This window comes from Puntigrus tetrazona, chromosome 17 (assembly GCF_018831695.1).
Source record: "Puntigrus tetrazona isolate hp1 chromosome 17, ASM1883169v1, whole genome shotgun sequence".
NCBI classification, from domain to species: domain Eukaryota; kingdom Metazoa; phylum Chordata; class Actinopteri; order Cypriniformes; family Cyprinidae; genus Puntigrus; species Puntigrus tetrazona.
This window is the reverse complement of record NC_056715.1, coordinates 8,072,350-8,092,991: the sequence shown is the minus strand read 5'-3', so window position 1 is coordinate 8,092,991 and position 20,642 is coordinate 8,072,350. Positions and strand designations below refer to the sequence as shown.

Genomic DNA, 20,642 nt, shown 5'->3' with positions numbered 1-20,642 from the left:
CATGGAAACAGGGGTGCAAAGTTTCATAAAAAGATGTTTTAGGGCCTTGGAAGAGATGTAGGAATTAAAAGATAGTGAAACAAGAAGGGCGGTTTGTTGGATTTACAAGATCATCCATCTCAATCAAATCTGAGGACAACACACCACAGCTTTAAAAATAGCTACAGGATTGTTTCTTTAGAATTCAAATGAGGTGCTTTTCTCTCAGTCGTACCTCAGAGGTCCTGGTTTTGTTCATATGTTGTTCTGCGAGTCCGTTCTGCTGGGACTCTTCGCTGTGCTCCTGGGAGTTCCTGCTGTTCCTCGCCGCTGCCGAACTCTGCGTGTCGTTCTCCCAGCGAGCAAAGCCTTTGCTCTTGGATGCTTTGCGGTGTGGCCTATATCTCATTTTGGGGAAGGTGTGTGACCCACTGTCTGCGACGGCCACCCAGCCATTTTCAGGCCACAAGGGCTCTGTCTGCGTGGCCTGACTGGTGGTGGCTCTCTGAAGCCGCACTGAGATGCGCTGGGCTGAACCTGTCATCAGGGTGATGGACTTACCCTCCAGATCAGAGCCTGATGACGACGACACGGCAGGGAACGTAAACACCTCATCGTCATCTGTGCAATAGCAAGAGAGAATGTTAGCAAAGGGAATATTTCTTCAATATTTTATTATCAGAGTATATATATATATATATATATATATATATATATATATATATATACACACACATACATACATACATATATATAGAAATAAATATTCTCTGGACATAATCTCACATAATTTTGCTTCTCCAAAAAAAGGGTATAGTATTACAGGGTTTTTTTGCTTTTTTTGTGAGATTTTTACATTTAGTTTCATTAGATGTTTTTTTTAATGAATATACAAAAGATGATACAGTAGTTTTCAGTGGTAAGCGTATGTTTGTGTGTGGATGAGAGACAGATCACACTAATGCAAATCACCCTGTTCTACTCTGAGACAAGCAGATGGTGATGTACTGTACAGGTGCGTTCTCACCTTTACAGGTGGGCAGGCTGGGGCTGCTGGGTAAAGAGCTGTGTGTGAGCACTCCAGGAGACACATTGCCCAGGGAAGTGGAACGAGGGAGACGCCGACACGCTAAAACCAGCAGCTCACGACACTGTTTATGGCAGTTAACACCACAGTCTGAAAACCAACAACAGAAAATGCATATTTAACTGAATATTTACATGACAACTGTATACAATTTAATCTTTCAAAAAATATATTACACATGTATGCATGGGACCGATTTATAATTATTTAAATGTGAGAAACACGTTCTCTAACAAGCCACTAATATCAACTAAACAAACAGAAAAAAGAACCGAACGGTGAATTTACAAGATTACCGCCCTGTTCAAACATCTATTGTGATTTGCGCTATTTATTTATTTCTTACCTTTGCACTTGTATCCTTGTTTAATAATTCCCCAGAGCTGAAAACACGGACAACGGGGTGAAGAGGAAGGGCATGAAGAGAACAAAATGGAGAGAGAGAAGCATGTGAGTAATTATGAATTAGGAACAGAAGCGGCAAGTTCATGCCGTTGGAGTTTATAGTTTTCTGTACACAGACCCATGAGTAATAAACAGGATACTTCCACACGTTGCACCCTTCCTGTGCAATATAGTGTGACAAGGTGGATCTTGGTGTGTGTGTGTGAAAGTCTGTTTAAAAGAATGTGTGTGTTAACTCAGCAGATTCCTGTCTAACCATCTGTGTAAATACAGGACAATTTGAGCAGCAGTGACTTTGACTAAACACTCACTGTAGTGTATACACTCATTCTATAGTTCATCAGCCCAGAATATTCAGTTCAGTGGCAACAGGAAATGTGTTGCATTTGCTAGGAATGTGTGTGTGTGTGTGTGTGTGTGTGTGTGTGTGTGTATAGTTTTCTGTCATGCTTTAAAAAAAAAAATCCTATTGTTGATTTATATTATATAGCGTTATTTACTGTATCTTGTTGAAACGTTTGGGGTCGGTAATTATTTTTTGAAAAGAAGTCTCTTATGCTCATCAAGGCTGCTTTATTTTTTTATAAAAAAATGCAGGCGAAAGAGTAATAGTGTGAAATATTATTATAATTTAAAATGAAACATTTTTTATTTATTCATGTAATCACAAATGTTGAATTTTTAGCAGCCATTACTTCAGTCTTCAGGGTCTCATGATCCTTTGGAAATCATTTTAATTTGCTGCGTGAGACTTATTTACTGCACATATTTTTGTAAGAACAGCATTTTTACTGTCAATTATGACTAATTTAAAGCATTCAAGTATTAAATTTCTTTAAGAAAAATGAAAATGTTACTGACCCCAAACCTTTGAACGGTATTTCACTATTTTTAACAGTCAGCCACTTGGCCTGTAATGACAAGAACAGCAATAAAATTTGTAACTCAACTAGCCAGAACTCTTGGGAGCGAAAAACAGTGAGACACTGGTTTTAAGGTTGGATTCAACCTTTAAACGCGTCTGCATTGGTTCAGTGATGCTGTGGTAAACTCATACGCTTGTTTGGACACACACACACACACACACACACACACACACACACACACACACACACAGAGCCGAACCCTCAGAAGCCTTCTACTGCACTTTAGTCCTAGAGAGTAACTTTGCATAAGCGTTGCACAGCAGAAACATCCCAACATGCATTATCAATTGTGTTTATATGAAATGAAAGATGTTTATTTCTTTAGTAGCTCTTTATAAGCAAAATAATATCAGCTCTTACAAATCCAGCGCAGTGTTCACAGAACGTTGGCTTCAGGTAAGTCATCTCCTGGAAGTTGTGAATAAACCCAGGCCCCATTTTACACTGCAGCAATGGGTTGGCACGCAGGAAATACGCCATCATCTCATCCTTACTGATCAATCCATCCCTGCACAAAAAAAAGAGAGAGATCACTGTTATAGCCTGCAGCTCATGAAGCAGTATTTTTTTGCTTCCTGTGTCAAAACAGGTATGTCTGAACAGAATCATAAGTGTGAGCACAAAAGCTCAGAAGAAATGCATGCAGTCACACGCTAGTAATGTGGTTTGAGTGCTGAACGGCTAAGATGAACCACAGAGGACGCCTGGGGAATTTGTGAGTGTGTGAGAGAGTCTGTGCGTGCCTTCACTGGGAGTCATGACCTTCAGCTTTTAAACAATGCAGCAGGTAACCCACGCTGAGCAGCTGCATGGCCTGAAGTCACTAATGCTGCATTACTCATGATGCATTTTCTCTGATCATTAAAATTAAATACATAAATAAACTTTTATGTGTTCATCCAGTGGTACAGAAAGCGTCAGTCTTTTCCCACAACTCGAAAACACTGCACTTTAATTCTGTTTAAAAATGTATTATTGTTGTTTAAATATTACATCACTGTGTTGTTTAGTCGGCATGCCATGCTCTGCTCCATTTGCAGCGATAAAACACGCTTACAAGTTTAGCACGGTTGAGAAGAACCCTTTGAGGAATTTCCAGACGCACTAAATTGACCCTGTCAAAAATAAGATGATGTGCTGAAAATGCATCCCTTCTAATATCACTAAGCACTTTTGAATCTATGCCCAGGCTTATAAAGGATCCTCGCCAAGAAACGCTATTAACAGTTTGGCACTGCAGGGGGCTTTTACAAGAATCACACATTTTGTGTGTGTGTGTGTGTGTGTGTGTGTTTCCTACTTACTGGTCTTTATCAAGCACGCAGAAGGAATCGAGGAAAGGGAAATTTGCAGCGATACTCTCAAAGTCTTCCTGAGATATGTAGCCGTCATGGTCATGGTCGTAGTTACGAAAGACAGACTTCATATGCAACGAAAAACAGCAATACGCAAGTTTAGTGAATGTGCTGCATTGAGCAAAAGTTAAATACGTATCTGTTAAATGACTGGACTGTTCTCTGTATGTGGCATAAAAATGTGCACAGATATAATCTACCATATAATCAAATTCATATGATTAAACCATTCAGGATGTTTGGAGCCACTGAAACAGGCTCGACATAATCAGCCCCTTATATTCTGGTTTATAGAACTGGAAAACAATTAGTGGCATTTATACATTTGAAAAAATATGAAAATCATTTTGATTTAAATAATATAGTTTTTTTTTAATGATTTATTAAATGTCAGTGAGTATTAGTGTTGACAGCGTCTTACATCCACAACTTTTCTGATGTGTTTGTTGACCACTGAAGGATCGGGTTTGGTGGTGACCCCAGAGGCCCAGTCCAGCGGAGCCAGAGGTTTGTTGGGCGTTGTGGGTGAGGTGGGCTGCAGAAAAAACACTGATGTTATTCATTTATTATGCTCTGCATCAATTACTACAAAAATAACCCTCTTCAGCAAAAATTCCTTGAGAAAGGGGAAGAAATCGGAAGTTACAGGAATATATCCTCAGATTTTTTTTTCAATATTTAAAAAAGACCAGCATTTATTTTACAATAATTTTTTTGCAACATTATAAAAGTGTTTAGTGCCACTTCAACTACAATTAATGAGTCTTCTAAAAAAACTATCCCCTCAATTTTTTAACAATAATGAATGATCTTACCTGAGATTTGGGGTTACGGGGTTCTCTAAGAAGGGACAGCTCATAAATTTCATCCTCAGTGTAGTACAGATCCAAGGACAGCTTGACATAAACAGACATAAAACAAAATTAAAGACTTGTTTAATTATTAATTATTTAAAAAATGGCTGTGATTCAGTGCTGCAGTGAGACTGATTGAACGTGGAGACTGATAAGCTGAACTCACAGTGAGCAGGTAGATCAGGTCCATGTTGGGCTCCACCTGAGCCACAGCACTCTGCAGAGACACCAGCTCATTAAAGGTGAGATACAGCTGCTGCATTTTCACAATGTTCACTTTCCCATCTTCCACCCAGTCTGGGAAGACCACGTGCACAGCGATCAGGTCCTTCAGGTGAACGCCTAGGATTGGGATCTTAAACCCTTCGCTTTCACTGAAGGCTTTGCGGTAAGCACAGTAATTGCCTTTTGACGAAACCAGCTCTGTCATTTCATTCCAGATCTGTCAGCAGCATAGAAAAAGACAGTTACTGAAATTAATCACCTCTTTCTTTTATACGTTCTAAATTTCACACGTCTGACCGCTTGCTTTTGTTTTTCTTATCAGGGCATGTTTCATATACAAGGGTCTGAAATTGTATTCAGACACTTAAATTCTATTACCTATACCTAATGGAATTTATTTAGCATTTTACAACAAAATATCAAATCAATTAACATCTGCAATGTGCTAATACTTTTTGCGCAACAAACTATACTTTTCTAAGCCATTTTTATAATGTTTTAATATCATTATGTCTCATACAGTAACATCACATGTGCTGATTCAGAATTAGGAGTTGGCCTTCAAAGACAGCTTGATTTTACGGATAAGGGAGTGAACAGTTTCTTAATAATTCTTGGAGAAAATTAAACAGCTGTTTTTGCAGTGACTGTTGCACCTTGGTGACCTCTGGACTGAGGTGAGAATGAGTTTCCTTCAAGCGGGAAATAGAGCTGTGACTCAGACCCCCAACCACAGCCATCAGCGTGTTAAAGTTCTGCAGGTGGAGCAGTTTCTGAAAGAGACAGAAGAAACATAGATTGCTAAATAAATGGGATATCTCATAGAATAGATAGATGGATGGATGGATAGATAGATAGATAGATAGATAGATAGATAGATAGATAGATAGATAGATAGATAGATAGATAGATAAATAGATTTTTATCCATTAGTTCACATGTAATCTAGGGCTTTTCATTTGCAGCATAATTGCACAAGTGCTGGCTGATCTCATAAAAGCGGAGCTCTCCTTTATTACTGGAGCTCCAGCGACTCGACAGCTCGACACTTAACATCTATTAGCTGACACGGATCATGCCCAGCAGGCCTTAAAACAGATACTAAAAGCACAGGCTTTGTACTGAAGGGATGCCTGGGTGCTCTTCACAATAGAGGCGTTTCATACACCCCCGGCGGCGTGAAAGCAGGCGGCTCCCGCACACTCTTTCCCCGGCAGACATTTACATATCAAAGGGCCTGGAAATGTCATCTAGCTGTTTTCAGAATGCACTGACAGAAACTGGTTCGCTGGGCGAAGGGTCTCGCATTTGCGTAATCAACAGTACAGTTCGACAGCATGTTGCTTTAGCGCACCGCTCAGAATGCACGTTTATTTTTCAGAATCCTGGCCTATTAGCAAACTTAGTCTTTTGTAATGAGTAATTCAAAAATTTTACAGGCCTTATTCACCTTCGAGCTGCATTTCCTGTTCTTTTATTTCTGACCTCTGTATTATTATATATTATATTCCTCAGGAATATTGCAATCCTGTTAGACAAGCTGAAGATAAATTAATGTTCTCACCTGTGCAACATGGATGTATTTGTTGATGACCTCTGCTCTGTGCTGAGGGGTGAGTTTACTGAGAACCATCAGCTGAACCCACTGGGAGATCCCGTTGAACAGAGCGATGGAGCGCTCTAAAGTGGGGTTATCTACTAGACAGCCGTGAATCACGTAACTCTGGTAATCTGTGAACTGAGAACATAAACAGAGATTCATTCATACTAGTTTTAAAGAGAAAAAAAGCAGTTCAAAAAGCAGTTCAACTTTCCCAGTAAAAAGCTAAAACTTGTGAATAAACATGCTAAATTAAGACACCAGTCTGAATGCAAGCATTGGAAGTGAACCAGTTTCATTCTAGTAAATCGGTCGATTCATATGCTTTCTTTGTGGTAAATCTACACTCCCTCAGGCCATTCAAGATGCAGATGAGTATGTTTCTTCATCGGGATAGATTTGGAGAAATTTAGTATTACCGTCACATCGCTTACCAATGGATTCCTTAGAATTTGAGTGTAAACTATTACAAACTATTGGGGTGAGTACATTTTCATCCAACTTTATTTCTGGGTGAACTATTCCTTTAAATGTCATGGTTCCTATCACATTACTTTTACCAAAGCTTAGTACTGATTTAGAAGGGAAGAATGGATAAAGGAAGGATGCTTGTTAACTTAAAAAAATACTTGACTCTTAGCTGCTAAGAGTAACAATACAGGTTGATGGAAAAAATCAGCAGCGCTGATAAGTGATCCAAAGTGTGTTCTAATATGCATAGTCTTTTTTTCTTTCTATATCACAAAAACAAACACATGCAAACACGCATTATCTTCACTGACGTAAGTCCTCTACAGCTGCCGGCCTTCCCAGGTGAAGGAAACACTCTATTTTTCCATTTCTGCTGTGCACACTAACCGATATCCTCCTGATGGACTTGTACTCTAAGAAGGTGAGATGTTCGGCCAACTCGATGGGTTCCAGATGATCAAAGAGCAGTGACGCTTTACCCTTCTTCACCTGCTTCTTTCGCTGAGTCAGTTTACGCATCCAGTCATACGAGGGGCTGAAAAGACATGTTTTCAATCTTTTACGTTCAGAATGCCTTAAAATTGCTCATTTTTCCCAGCCTTTCAGTGTCAGTATACTCCAATATAAATAAAATTAACCCAACATAACATTTCTAAAATAAATCTTCCCCTATATAATGTCAAACTGTTACCTCACTAATGTCAAGCACAAACAGAAATATAGTTTAGGCTCGTTATGACAAGACATCTGCTATAATTATCTAATAATATAATCATGAAATGATCTCATGAATTACAACGTGCAAATTTTAAGATGTCATTCAATGTTAATTAGTGACAAAGTCAGGTGCACAGCGCTCTCTGCATTCATTTCCACATAATCTGAATCAGTGATTAAAACACGTGCTCATTAGTGTCAAGCTATGCCATAAAAGGGCGACATTTCAATTTACAACAAAGTATATTCATTTCAATCAAAACGGTGCTCATGATTAAGCCAAATAGGTCAATGGTAATGACACAGTCAATGATCAGCACGCTGTGAGCAGATACACAGCGTTCAGAGTGTTTGTGTGTTATAACAACACTCACATTGTAGAAATGTCAAGTAGTTTAATGTGCTCGTCACCACCCAGTTGAGCAGCTGCATCTCGAAATTCTTCTGTAAGACGGATCAAACCTAGATCCAGATCAAACTCTGCAGGGAATTCAGCAATCCAGTACCTACACACACAAACACACACGACAGTTTAACAGCTGTGGTTAAACACAAAGTGTTTTTTTTTTTTTAAGTGTGCAAATGGCTCTCAGTATTTAAAAAAAAAATGTACAAAACTTTTTTCTGCACAAGATAATTCACATTTCAACAAAATGATGGAAAGCGAAAGGCTTAATGCTGTTTGTTGTCAGGTAACAGCCTTGAGAAAACGCTCAAACCCATCATCACTGTACTTACTTGTGGGTAACAGTAACCTTGAAGCAGAGTCAGTCTAGACCACAAACGCGAAATATATAAACAGCTCAAAAGTCTGCAAACATCTGTTTAGCTGGTGTGCTAATTAAACTCATCTTACCCTTACAAAAAATGATTGTGGTAGCACCATGATGATGGTACAAGATAATACTTTGAAGCAAGAATTACCGTGCAGCAAAACAGTGCTTAGATGGAATTTCATGGTATTTTATATCTGTGGTTGTTAACTGGTTTGCTTGTCTATTTTGGGTTACAAACAAAAAGGGAAAAAACTAGATGCAAAAATAAAATAGTAATAAAGATAACTAACTGTACAGTCCTGAAAATTTAGAATACCTTATTTGCCTTTTTAAAAGGGAGGATTTCCTTTTCCTGCTTTTTTTATACTTTTGTTTTTTGACGTGACAGGCTGTGCATCAAATGGGCTATAATCATTTTCAAAACAAAATATTAATGTTTCTTGAGCACAAAACCAGCATGACAATAAATGACTATATAAAATATATTCAAAAAGAAAACATTTTAAAACTGCAATAATATTTCACAATATTGCTGTTTATACTGTACTGATAAAATAAATCCAGCCCTGGTGAGCATACTTTTTAAAACATTAAAAAGATGGTTCACATCCAAAAACATGACATGCTTATATTAAAAAAACAAAAACAACAAAAAACAATGGTATTATTATACAACTTTTTGTAGTTCTATGAGACATGCAGAGTTGATTTCCTGTGGATCTCCTGAAAAACAGCAACAAATCTAGCCTGATTGGATGCTTCCAGTAAATATCAAGGCTACATTTTAAATCGAGCAAGGTTACTTTTCCCCCAGCAGGATGCAGTCCTACAAAACACTGACCTCCTTCATTTTGTGATGTTTTTGTTTTGGTGACTCTCACCAAGTCCCTGGAGAAAGGAACGGATGAAGTGTATTTATGTCAGATGCATGCCTTTTATCATTAATTATGTAGATGTTTTTGACTGTCGGACTCACTAAGGGCACTGAGACACAAAAACACATTCTTTTCTTGCTTTTCTGTTTTTTTTTTGAGACATAAACATCAGCTGGAATGTTTGCCCAGTGTGAGTCAGAGTGACATCATGCAGTTAGGAGGATACAACCCAAGGGTGTTTGTATTGTGTAACTGTGCATATTAGTGAGACCAACGAGAGCAGGGGCCAAAAGGTCATCAACTTCTACACAATACCTCATTACACACTGATAACTGATAAGTTATGCTAACCACAGGTGTGTTCACATTATTGATGATTACATTGTGTATTAAATGCACTACATATTATCATTTTGAAAATAAGCATAAGCCAAAATCAAAACCAATAAATCAACAAGCAATTCAAAATGTCTTGTATGTTTTTTTCCTCTTTCACTTAAATGACGAGCTGCAAAACTGCCACAGGTTTGTGTAAAACCAAATTATGTTCTCTAGCATGATTCAGAGAGAATTTTGTGCTTTGATGAAAGGAAAACGTCTCTATAATACTGCATGCAACAAGTCCCAAAATGTGTCAGCGAAGTGAGTACGCTTAGTCCCACGTTTAGTGTTAACCCTAACAAGCATTTTCGAAAAAAAGAAAATCTTCTGAAAATTCAAAATGGCTGGAACATAACATGAGTGTTAAATTAGACTTTGCATCCCTGATTATCATACAGTCTTGTATTTATTCTTAAAACAAATCCTGAAAGCCTGAATAAAAGCCTGCGGTTTCTGTGGAGTGATAGCTCTGAAAACTGGCAGGCAGATGTGAACAAGGAGAGGTTGCCTGAGGAGACATGCTTTGTGAATAATAGATGGATGAATCGCTGAATCATTCTTTGCTGTGCGCTAAAACACAAAATGTCCAGTGAGGACAAACGTCGATCTGAAGGAGCGATGCCTGTCCTTGTGACATCATCACTCCTCATTCTGAGCGCAGGCGACAGTCACGCAGCCTCCGGAGAAAAAGAGGAAGAACAGAAGGGGAATAAAAAAACGAAACGCTATATAATAGCCTCCTCACGACACGTTCTGTTGTTGCCTAGCAATGCAAATAAACACCTTAACTCATTCAGAGCAGGAAACTCTTGGGGAATAAATGGGTTGTTTATCTTGGTAAACGGAAGCTGTTTTTATTTACCTCATTAAATAGCAGATCTTCAGTCGTGTCCGCTGGCAGTCATCTCCCCGACAGTCACGATACGTGATAGAGAGTCAAGGAGCATTAAACATGCTGGAGAACAAACGGATGTATACGCACACACAGTATGGCATTTCAATACACAACATATCGATTTAAGTGGCATCTTTTATATAAAAGATGGATAGCAGAAGCACACTTTCAAGCAAAGCGTTTCAAAAAAGAAGCTAAGAAAAACAAAGTGAATTCTGAGAACGTAACGTCATTTTTTTGGAGATGTCACTTGGTAGCCTATCTAATGAGATCTAACATCAAAATGTTAAAAACAGTTATCTTCTGAAACATCACACACGAACCACACACTTGACACAGGATATATAATCAGAAGTTTCCCAGCGAGCTCGGTGGAGGACACATACCAGCGATGCATCAGCAGAAGAGTTCGGGGAAGCTGATTTTCATGCAGCTCTCCTTCATCGTCTATTACAGAAAAAGATTATAAGAATTTATTATAAGATCAGATAACATAATATAACCATAGAATAAATAATTAAAAAATAATCAGAATAGGTCACACTTTATTTTAAGGTCCTGTTCTTCTTAATTAATCATTAACTACAACATTTGCCTCAGTAAACTCTGAATTTATTAATTTTAGGTATTGGGTACTATTAGGAATGTAGAATATGGTCATGCAGAATATGAGCTTTATATGTGCTAATAAACTGATAATAGAAAGAATTGGTCCCAATAAAAGTGTTAAAAAAATAATACATTATAAGAAAATATAGAGCATGAGTAATAGGGAGGGTTACACATTTTTAGCATTCATTACAGATTAATGAATAGCGGCTCAAAACCATAATATAAGATACTTATGATACATATATGAAAAACTTGTACAAATTTCTAAATTTTTAATCAGTAAACAATCAATAACATGGATCAATAACATTGATCAGTAATTTCGCTGATCAATAAGAGCGGTACTTTTAAGTATGATCATTTATAGTTATTAACAACTACGATTAAGCAAAACAGTGGTCATTAATCATATGCAATCACAGCAATCCATAATGGCATTGACCACTAACAGTGGTCAATTACAATGAATTGAACAAACATAAGATCAAGTGACTGAGCTAGTCTGAGACTGGTGCGTGAATCTGTCTTTTTGTCCAAAATAATATTTGTCATTTTAGCGTTCACTCACCAAACGCATGAATGCAGGCTTCCAGTAGTAGCTCCAGAGAAGCAGCTTTCCCCAGCGTGAATGACCCCATGACCTCCCGTCCGACCTGACCTCACTGGGACATCCAGCTCTCTGCCATTAGGCAAGCCGCCCTCTTTCTCTCTTCTTTTCTTTTCTTTTCTCTTCTCTTCTCTTCCACGTCTCCTCTCCTTTAAATGTGCTCAGTGTGCTCAGCAAAACAATGGTTGACTTGTGCCTCACTGCAGAAACAAACAAAACAGTGTCAATTATTAAAAAAAAGTTAAAGAAATATTTTATGAAGCCTTTCACATGCTTGCACCGAGGGGCTTTATAGTGAATGAACTGATGAAGCTTTATAATGAATGAACTGATGCTGTTCAGTAATCACCTCTTGCTGTAAAGTTTGCCGGCCAATCTTTGTCTTTTTCACACTTTTTAATGAATGCAGTACAAAATAGGCCCTGATTTTTTTTTTCTTTTTATCATCAACCCCAGCTGTAAATTCATCAACCCAAGTAAATGAGCTATTTCATTTTTCATTCATTTTACATTGAGGCTAGTTATTTTAAACGTGCAAAGGCCCATTGTCTGAATTAAGCCATCATTTTGGAAGAACTTTTTTTGTTCAAAATGCACAAAATTTAGATCAATGAAGAATAATAAAAGAGTACACCATAAATCCATTTTCCAAAGCGTGTTTTTGTGCGTCCTGAATCACTACGCTACATTTATATTCAGACTATTTAGATTGGTTCGGGTAGGTACCAGTGATGAGTAGCTCAGTACCTGCATAATTTGTCATATACTTAAACATAGAAAAATCTCATATTCACATAAAATATGAAATGGATAGATTATTGTTTCCCATTAAGCTCGCAAAAATATGTCTTTAAACCTATCTATGTTTATCTAAAACATTTAATAGATCCTATAAAAAGCAAACAAACAATATAACATGGGATTTGAGCCACAAATGCTTTAAAAATAAATAAACTACGGTATCCACAAAGTGCCTTCTGTATTTGGCCCTAGCCCTTCTCTCCCAAACCACATCAGCAGACAGACCTGTGTTAAGGCTGAATTGTTTGACTGCTTTATTCTTCTGTGAACTCCCCATGGCAGCTATCAATATTTCATCTCTCTGGCAGGAGCTCTGTTTGCATGACGCTACATCACACATCACGATTCCACACAGATGGCATGACATCATTCTGGCCCACTGAGCTGGACGTACAATACCTGATTAGAGCTTACATAACATAATAGTGTTTTAACTCATTAACGCTTATGAACGTGTGTGTGCCCACGCGTAAAAGGATAACTAGCCTTTCGAACTTGTGTCGCTTTGTTTTATTTCTGTCTTACGCTGTGATGCGTACATCGGTTTTCCGGATGAGGTGTGTTTTTTCCTGAATCCTTTATCTGTGTAATCAAAACGGGCAGGGTGAGTGTGTGTTCCTGTGCACAAATAGCTAACAGATTAATTTTGGATTTGGGTTTATTTTTATTGCGGCGAAGATCAGAAAAGGTGCAATCTGAAGGATCAACAACAAATTATCCTTCAATACACAAACACTGGAAATCAAATCTAGCCATAACAACAATAACAACAACAACAACAGCGAATGCACTCAGAGGTTAAGCAGCTGCTTGCGACAGAGAAGGCTCAGATTAATCTCGTGGGACCTTCAGTCGACATCCTGATCTTTGAAGTAAAACAGTCCCTGTGTGAAGTCATGTGTGAGATACAAGGGCAAATGAGGTACCTGCGCTGCTGTCAATAACTCGATAACGGAATTCATTGCCGTTGTCTTGGAGATGCCCTCTCTTGATGTCATAAATGACCTCAGTAAGTGAGGGGGTGACTGGAAGTGCATATATCTTCAGATGAAAGACTCTATGCGGGACGTGCAAAATAACCGCAAAACCATTTCAATCTCAATCCACACGAAATGCATTTTAAAGTACACCTGCACCCAAAACAGATCCCTGACCACAGAGATGAAGGGACCGTGGTTATAAATATCTCAGTCTAATTTTCACTCCTCTCATCTGTGAGTTCGAGCGCTGACGGCTGGAACCTGTCCTGACTCGCCTCATCCAGACCAGCACACAGTTATACAACCATCACACGAAGCCAAATATATTAGATATTTATGACTCAAGCTCTATAAAATCCTGCATGATGTAAAATTCATTGTGATAACAGTTTTTAATAGTGATTTAAGATGAATCACTATTGAACATAACAGCTAAATTTAGTTCCTATATATTCTATAAATATATGTAGGAACTATATATATCCTATATAGTCATAAAAGAAGAAATTGCACTTTCAAATGTCAGATTAGCTGCATCACTGTGTTCCTGGGAGAAAATTCCTGTCAAATCTTTCTCATACCGTTCTTTAGTTGCTAACCCGACTCAATATTTCAGAATTTCAGACTTTTCCCCTTCTGAATTATTTCTTATATTTCTGTGAAATGCTTTTATAAATAGATTTTGACCTTGTTGGAAATTTCTTTTCTCCCTAACAGTTTTAAACAAAACAGTTTCTTTCGGTTTTGACAGCACAGAAGAGAAAAATACCATGCACTACTAAGAGTTAGTAAGATATTTATATTGTTAAAAAAAGGTAATTGTTTTCACAAAAAAATTAAGAAGCACAACTGCTTTTAACAGTGAATGATAAAAAGAAATCTTCAGCACTATATCAGCATATTAGAATAATGGATGGTAAAAAGTTTAAACATTCAAATAGAAAGAGAAACTCTAAAAATAATGAAATGCAGTTTGCATATACTGACCACAATCGTTTAGGGGTAGTGTATACGCTAGTACACTTCTAAACATGAATTTAAAATGTACAGTCTTTCTCTTTGTAGAAAACAGTGACTCATCCTGCACCACAGTGATTGTTATCCAATCAAATGCTCTCTAGTATGAGAATGCCCTGCCCTCGAATACCACCTGCCTCTTACTAGCTTGTAACTCAAATAATGCTTATAACCAAATCTGAACAACTTTTTAAAAGGGGGAAAAACCCTCTCTATGCCCAAATGTCTAATTTCAAAAGAAAACACATCAACACAGGAAAGAATACTCATCAAGCTATTTAATACTGTCTTTAAATGTGAGGTTAGAACAGCAGGAGTGCTTTTAATAGCACAAAACTGGAATAAACTGCCTCAGACAAGACCTAAATACCATTTAATGCAAGAGTGCTGAAGAAGCTCTCAAAAATCAGAGCAAAACAGAGAGCGAGAGAATTACTCATTGAGAAAATGCAAGGACTCAGAACTTGAATGTGATGATGTCAATAGCATAAAGAGTGAGCACAGATCGAAGGCGCTTTTCAGAAATCTCACGCAAGAGCCAAAGACTCGCATATTCCTCATTCACTTACCCTAAATCTTCACATTGAAGACAGCGGTGTGAATCTGGAGGGTCAAGAGTAACTTCCAAAAAGCGTCTGTGGCTTGAGGACAGGCGAACTCTTCTCTAGCAGAACAGACTGTGATCAGCTGACACTATCCCACTGTCCTCCACGCCTGTTTGTAAACACCAACGCACATCAGACGGCCATATGACAGATCATCACAGCCAATCAGAGTGACAGAAGGGCTCAGAACACGAACAGGGGACAAGATGAATACAAATGGGAGAGAAAGAGTGAGAAAGAGATAATGAGAAAGAGAGAGTGAAAGATGACGTGTGAGAATCGAGCTAGAGGAGATGAATAGTAATATGCGAATAATAATAAAGTGAAAAAGAGACTCCGAAAATTAAGAACAAAAAAAGCTAGATCTTCCGTATTTCAGCACCGGGAGTTGGCAATACGCTATAGACAAAAACACTTAAAGCAAGAAAAATAACAAATATGATGTGAAATAAGGCAGGACAAGCAGGACATAGTGTCTGGGTGAAAAGCAGATGCGGCAGATGTCTCTGTGTCTGGCAGCGAGAGAGAAACAGCTGCCCTCTACATCTGTGAGCGTGTAGCGAGATGAAGTCACTGGGTTCTCAGTGATCTGGACTGCAGCTGTTCAAAACCCAGACTCCTCCTGATGACCCTCAAGAAAGGTCACAGAAGTTGAGCATATCAGCATTTCTGTATAACTTAAGACTGATGTAGCTCATTAGCCTGCAGTTATTTCAGTGCAGGTGCTTTTTACACAGCATTAATCATTTCCACTGTATTTTTCGTCCATTTTACCATTTATTTTCTAGAAAATTACACATATCATAAAGAGAAAATTCATCATGTAATGTACATGTATATTAGCGGATCTTCAGGAAAATTCATTGTAAATTTTCAAGTTGGCAAATTTTTTAATTAAAAAAACTTTGCATTGACCTGTATATAAATCGCAGATGCTTAAAAATAGAGTTGCTGGCTGAGTTACAGTATATAAACTAAATATTTCAGATGATTTATACAGTATCCTGTGATTGGGATACGTTTTTGCCTTTGAAAAGCACCTTTTAGAGATACAATGCTGCTTTGTGCAACCATTTTTTCAAAAAAAAAAACATGCTGACAAAATCAGTAAGAGTTTTATTTTTAAGACAAGTCTCTTTTTAAGACACACCAAGGCTATATTTACTGAATAAAAAATGCAGAGATAAAAGTAAGAGGAAATATTATTATGAAATAAATGTTACTACTGTGCTCTACAATATAATATATAAAAAAAAAGAAAAAAAGAAAATAGTAGCACAGTCCTTCAGAAATGATTCTAATATGCTGATTTGTTGCTTGAGTAACATTTCTTATTTTCTTCAGATTTGAATGGCAGAGTATACAAATTAAAGAAAAATATTCATGGTCTGGGTCTGGCTTCCTGCTTGTTATTTGGTAAGCTCTGGTTTAAAGAAAAAATGTAGCTGAACTCAAAACCACAGTCATGATACCTCCCTCTCAACTGGTATATCTCCTCCTCATTATTGTAGCAATTACACTGAACTGCTTTAAATGGTAAAACGTTTTGAATGACATTGCTGTGGGCTGATTATCAAGTTTAAGTCACAAGTACAGAGCGCACTTACAAAACATTTAGTGACCAACACTAAACTGCAGTAAGAATTTGATCTCCCTTTCTTTGTAAACAGCAATGTGACAAGGACTGTGTCACAATATTCACACAGAGTTTCCACTGATAATACAGACAAGAAAAAAGTGAGCATGCATGGATGCACGCACACAAGAACATTCACAAACGCAGACAGAGAGCTCTCATGCACATAAACACAAACACAAAGACTCAAACCTATCTTGCTCCATTGAACCATTCGCACAACGCCAGAGACCTGCAATCAGTAAATGAGTTACCTCCCCGCAACCTCATTATCAAACAGTCATCTAAAGCTTCAGCCCACAGAGACAACAGCCGATTATCTCTGACAGTCACTCTATAAAGCCTGATTTACTACAGATGAACCCAGCAAACCCAAAACACAACACCACCAGTAGTTCTAAATCAGATCAGGGCCCCAACCTGTGTACTTTGAGATTTACATCTTTCAGTCAAATTATGAACCATGAATCATCCTGTCAGTACATCAATTAAAGGATTTCATTTAGAACTAGAAACTTGACTTCCTAAAGTACAAGCTAGTTAAATGCACAGTTCAGCCAAAGGAGATGTTGCTGTAATCCTGAATGAGGTTTTTTTAAAGAATGTCAGTAACTGAACAGTTTTGGTAACCACTGGCTGTAACCACAGCAGTATTTATACATAAAAAATAGTGTGGATGTGTGCATGCTGCACAAGGATTTCCTGTGCAGGTTAATGAATCAGTTGTGTGTACGTTTACATCTGCTTGAACAAATCAATTCATTACAATGAACTGGACTTTTCAAAGCAGATATAGCTATATGCCTAATTTTTGCCTCAGTTTGATAATAAAACAGCGATGCAGCATAACAGTGATCATGCTCCAAGCTCCTACTTTTTTTTAGAAAAAGTAGCTTGTTACTGGAAAATCAAGATCTTTATTTTTATATCTATGCATCTGGAAGATGGTTTTATTCAAAACGACATTGCATTCAATGGTATAATTCATCTGAAGCCAAACGTAAGCGTGACCTTGTGTAGTGCTCTACTCAGGAACCTCACAAAAAAAAAAATGAAACCAGTATATCTACTTCCACACTACTGAAAAAGGTAACTGCTGCTCTTAGTCAGGTACTCTCCAACAATGAAGGGTACAGCATCCGTGCAAGTGAAAAAGGAACAACACTTTGACAACTTTGGGTTAAGTTTCTCTCTGTAACAGAGCTGCTAACATCCTGCCACACACTGCAAAGGGACTGAGCAGGAACTAGAGTCTGTGTGAAATTGCCATATAGAAAAGGCTAAAACAAAGTAATTATCCAGAGGAACAAAAGATGTATAATTCATAAAGCAGTGGCTGTCGCTTGTTCCTCACACTGAGCTGAAACTTCCCCAACACCATGCATTTTTAAAGAGTCATGCTAATGCTAACCTACTTAAAAGTTACAACTTAACTTGACTGTACTGTTGTTCATTGTGACATCCAGACCAAGAGTTGAAACTATAGGTGATGATCTGAACTGACGGGAAACTGGACAAGCTCAGATATTTCATGACACATTTGAAAAGCGCAAAAATAATAACTCACTCTAAAGTCTGGCATGGGTCTGGCCTGAGAGCAACTGCTTTACCTCACGATCAGAAATCTGGATGAAAGGGAGGAATCTGTTACTAAATACATAGCTTTTGGCAGTTGCAATACATGGCAGATGGTTTATTAAATACAGTTTTTCATTTTAAAGGAACTGTTCAACTAAAAATGAAAACTGTATGACTGAAAATCTTAATGAAGATGCATAAATTATGGCAAACCCTTTTTCTTCTAACTGACTCCATTGACACCAGTGTTTTAAAATGCATTTTTAGGGTTCTCAAAGTTTACTCTAAAACAGCACTGCAACAATAGTAATTTTTTAAATTTTTATCTAATAATATTTAAATATTTATTTTGGCTTCAAATCCATTAAGTTATACAATCACGCTTTTTTGATTTTCTTGTAAATATTTAACATGATTAAACTATTAAAATGTTTAACATTATATATGCAGAGAGAAAGTAGAAGTGCAAGGTTTCTGCAATAATGAGACAGTGAATATCATGAGATAGATCTCTGGACCCCAACATTGTGAAATTCAGCAAGAAGGCCTGTGAACACCATGTGGCACTAGTGAATGTGAGAAATATTCATTCTCGTTCTCTCTCTCCCACAGTTCACTGATGCAGATGAAGGGATTGTTTGTCTAAAGGCGAATGGACTTCCTTCTATTCTGGCCTTTTTCCTGTCTGTGTAGCAGGCGTCCCTGTGCCAGGCTAAAAATACTCCAAAACACACCGTAAACTGAAGCCCGGCACACAGGAACCACGTCACAATACACACGCAGGAGGGGTGGTGGTGACCACCAATCTGTCCTTTTGTGTGTGCAAAAGGGGGTGTGAGGGAACGAAAAAAATCATGAGCAAAAGACAATAGTCAGGAGTGTTATCATTACTGTCTTTTTCTTTCTCCTCACTATTGCAGGGTAAATAAAGAAGGTTGTTTTTTTCCAGTCAGTGGCTTTTGAACAGGATGTCATAGACACACAGTGGATCTGCGTCACGTGGTTTCCGCCTCCCCCAAAATAATCAAGCCAGAGTAACTATAGCTTCAATAAACAGCATGACCTTGATCTGCTCTCAAATGAGAGCGACAAAACAATTGCAAATACATCAAACTCTCGGCCCGAACAACAGCGAGGGACATTAACGGCATGTTCAAACAATGGACAACCCCAATTCTCAACTCTCTCTTTTGTTTCAAAGGCCCTCTTTTCAAATGAGTGCCAGAAATATTTAATATGACTACCATGTATAGAAATTCCCAGCCTATTTTTCCAGCTTCCATTCTTTGAGGGGACGAGCCCCTCTGGTTACCATAGTGAGGAGAATTTATTCAGAGACAACAGGACTTCCCACCCAGCAGGGTGTCTTTCAATTGCCGATATTTACGGGCAGGGATTACTCACAGTAAGGATCACCCACCCTCAGGCCCCCCACAAGTATGCCCTGCGAAAGCTTGTATTTTCCCATCTATCTGTTTGGCCTGTTTTAGTGGGTCTGGTTGAGGTACAAGCTCTTCGATCTGTCTGTGGTTTATATAAGCAAGATTACAGAGGTAAAGACAGGTTTCAAAACGGAAGAGCTTTGCACAAGTAATGGCTTGGTAACACTAAACATGCAACAGCTGAATTTAACTCCAGTTTCAGGTGAGACTCGGAGAACCACTGAATGATCAAAGCTCTTACCTCAGGACTGCAATACAGGGAGATATATTTATAATTCGCACATGTTCAGGACGGGGGTGCGTCATTGAAAATGACATTTTGGTGAAGAACCCCTTCTCATCTAATGCACAAATACTATATAGGCACTGGCAATCCATTAGAGAAGTATAAAGTTTCATTTGAAGGAGCTTTGGCATATACCAAGGTACTGAATGTTCTTATCGTATATTCATGTACCAGATGACACTTCCAAAAAATCTGGCGAACACAAATTACAACAATTAGCTTGTCTGTAATGTCTCAATTGTTTCTCGCAGACATCAAAGAGATCAAACTGAGTATCTTTTTGTTTTGCAATTAAAAGATTTTGATAAGAACCCACACATTTCCCATCACATTCCCAACATAAAGTATCCAGAAATTTGTTTCCCATTCTCAGTGGGACAGTGCATAAAAACATTGCCGCTCAGCAAAACCGCTCCAGAAGTTGGCCTGTGTATCACCAGCCTAACTATAATTCTGAAGTTTTAGTGAACGCAGAGCTGAGTTCACATCATAATATGTGAACAGTTCAGTGAATCATTATTAAATGATGAAG

The 20,642-nt window shown here is 38.0% G+C and overlaps 1 protein-coding gene across 4 annotated transcripts in view; it reads right to left on the bottom strand.

Moving 5' to 3' along the window:
* rasgrp3 (RAS guanyl releasing protein 3 (calcium and DAG-regulated)) overlaps positions 1-20,642 on the bottom strand; it is a 29,172-nt gene that overhangs the window by 4,718 nt on the left and 3,812 nt on the right. For 3 of the 4 annotated variants that reach the window (XM_043262815.1, XM_043262816.1, XM_043262813.1), the window contains 15 exons: positions 11,727-11,965; positions 10,891-10,993; positions 10,514-10,576; positions 7,994-8,125; positions 7,290-7,437; positions 6,396-6,569; positions 5,488-5,604; positions 4,773-5,048; positions 4,568-4,648; positions 4,174-4,287; positions 3,702-3,817; positions 2,758-2,905; positions 1,413-1,449; positions 1,007-1,156; positions 215-600 (listed from right to left, as the gene is read on the bottom strand). In XM_043262815.1, coding sequence (XP_043118750.1) covers positions 215-600; positions 1,007-1,156; positions 1,413-1,449; positions 2,758-2,905; positions 3,702-3,817; positions 4,174-4,287; positions 4,568-4,648; positions 4,773-5,048; positions 5,488-5,604; positions 6,396-6,569; positions 7,290-7,437; positions 7,994-8,125; positions 10,514-10,576; positions 10,891-10,993; positions 11,727-11,796 — 2,115 coding nt within the window. In that variant the 5' untranslated portion in view covers positions 11,797-11,965. Of the gene's footprint in view, positions 1-214; positions 601-1,006; positions 1,157-1,412; positions 1,450-2,757; positions 2,906-3,701; positions 3,818-4,173; positions 4,288-4,567; positions 4,649-4,772; positions 5,049-5,487; positions 5,605-6,395; positions 6,570-7,289; positions 7,438-7,993; positions 8,126-10,513; positions 10,577-10,890; positions 10,994-11,726; positions 11,966-15,132; positions 15,278-20,642 lie in introns of all 4 variants that reach the window. The other variant, XM_043262814.1, reaches the window with a different exon arrangement.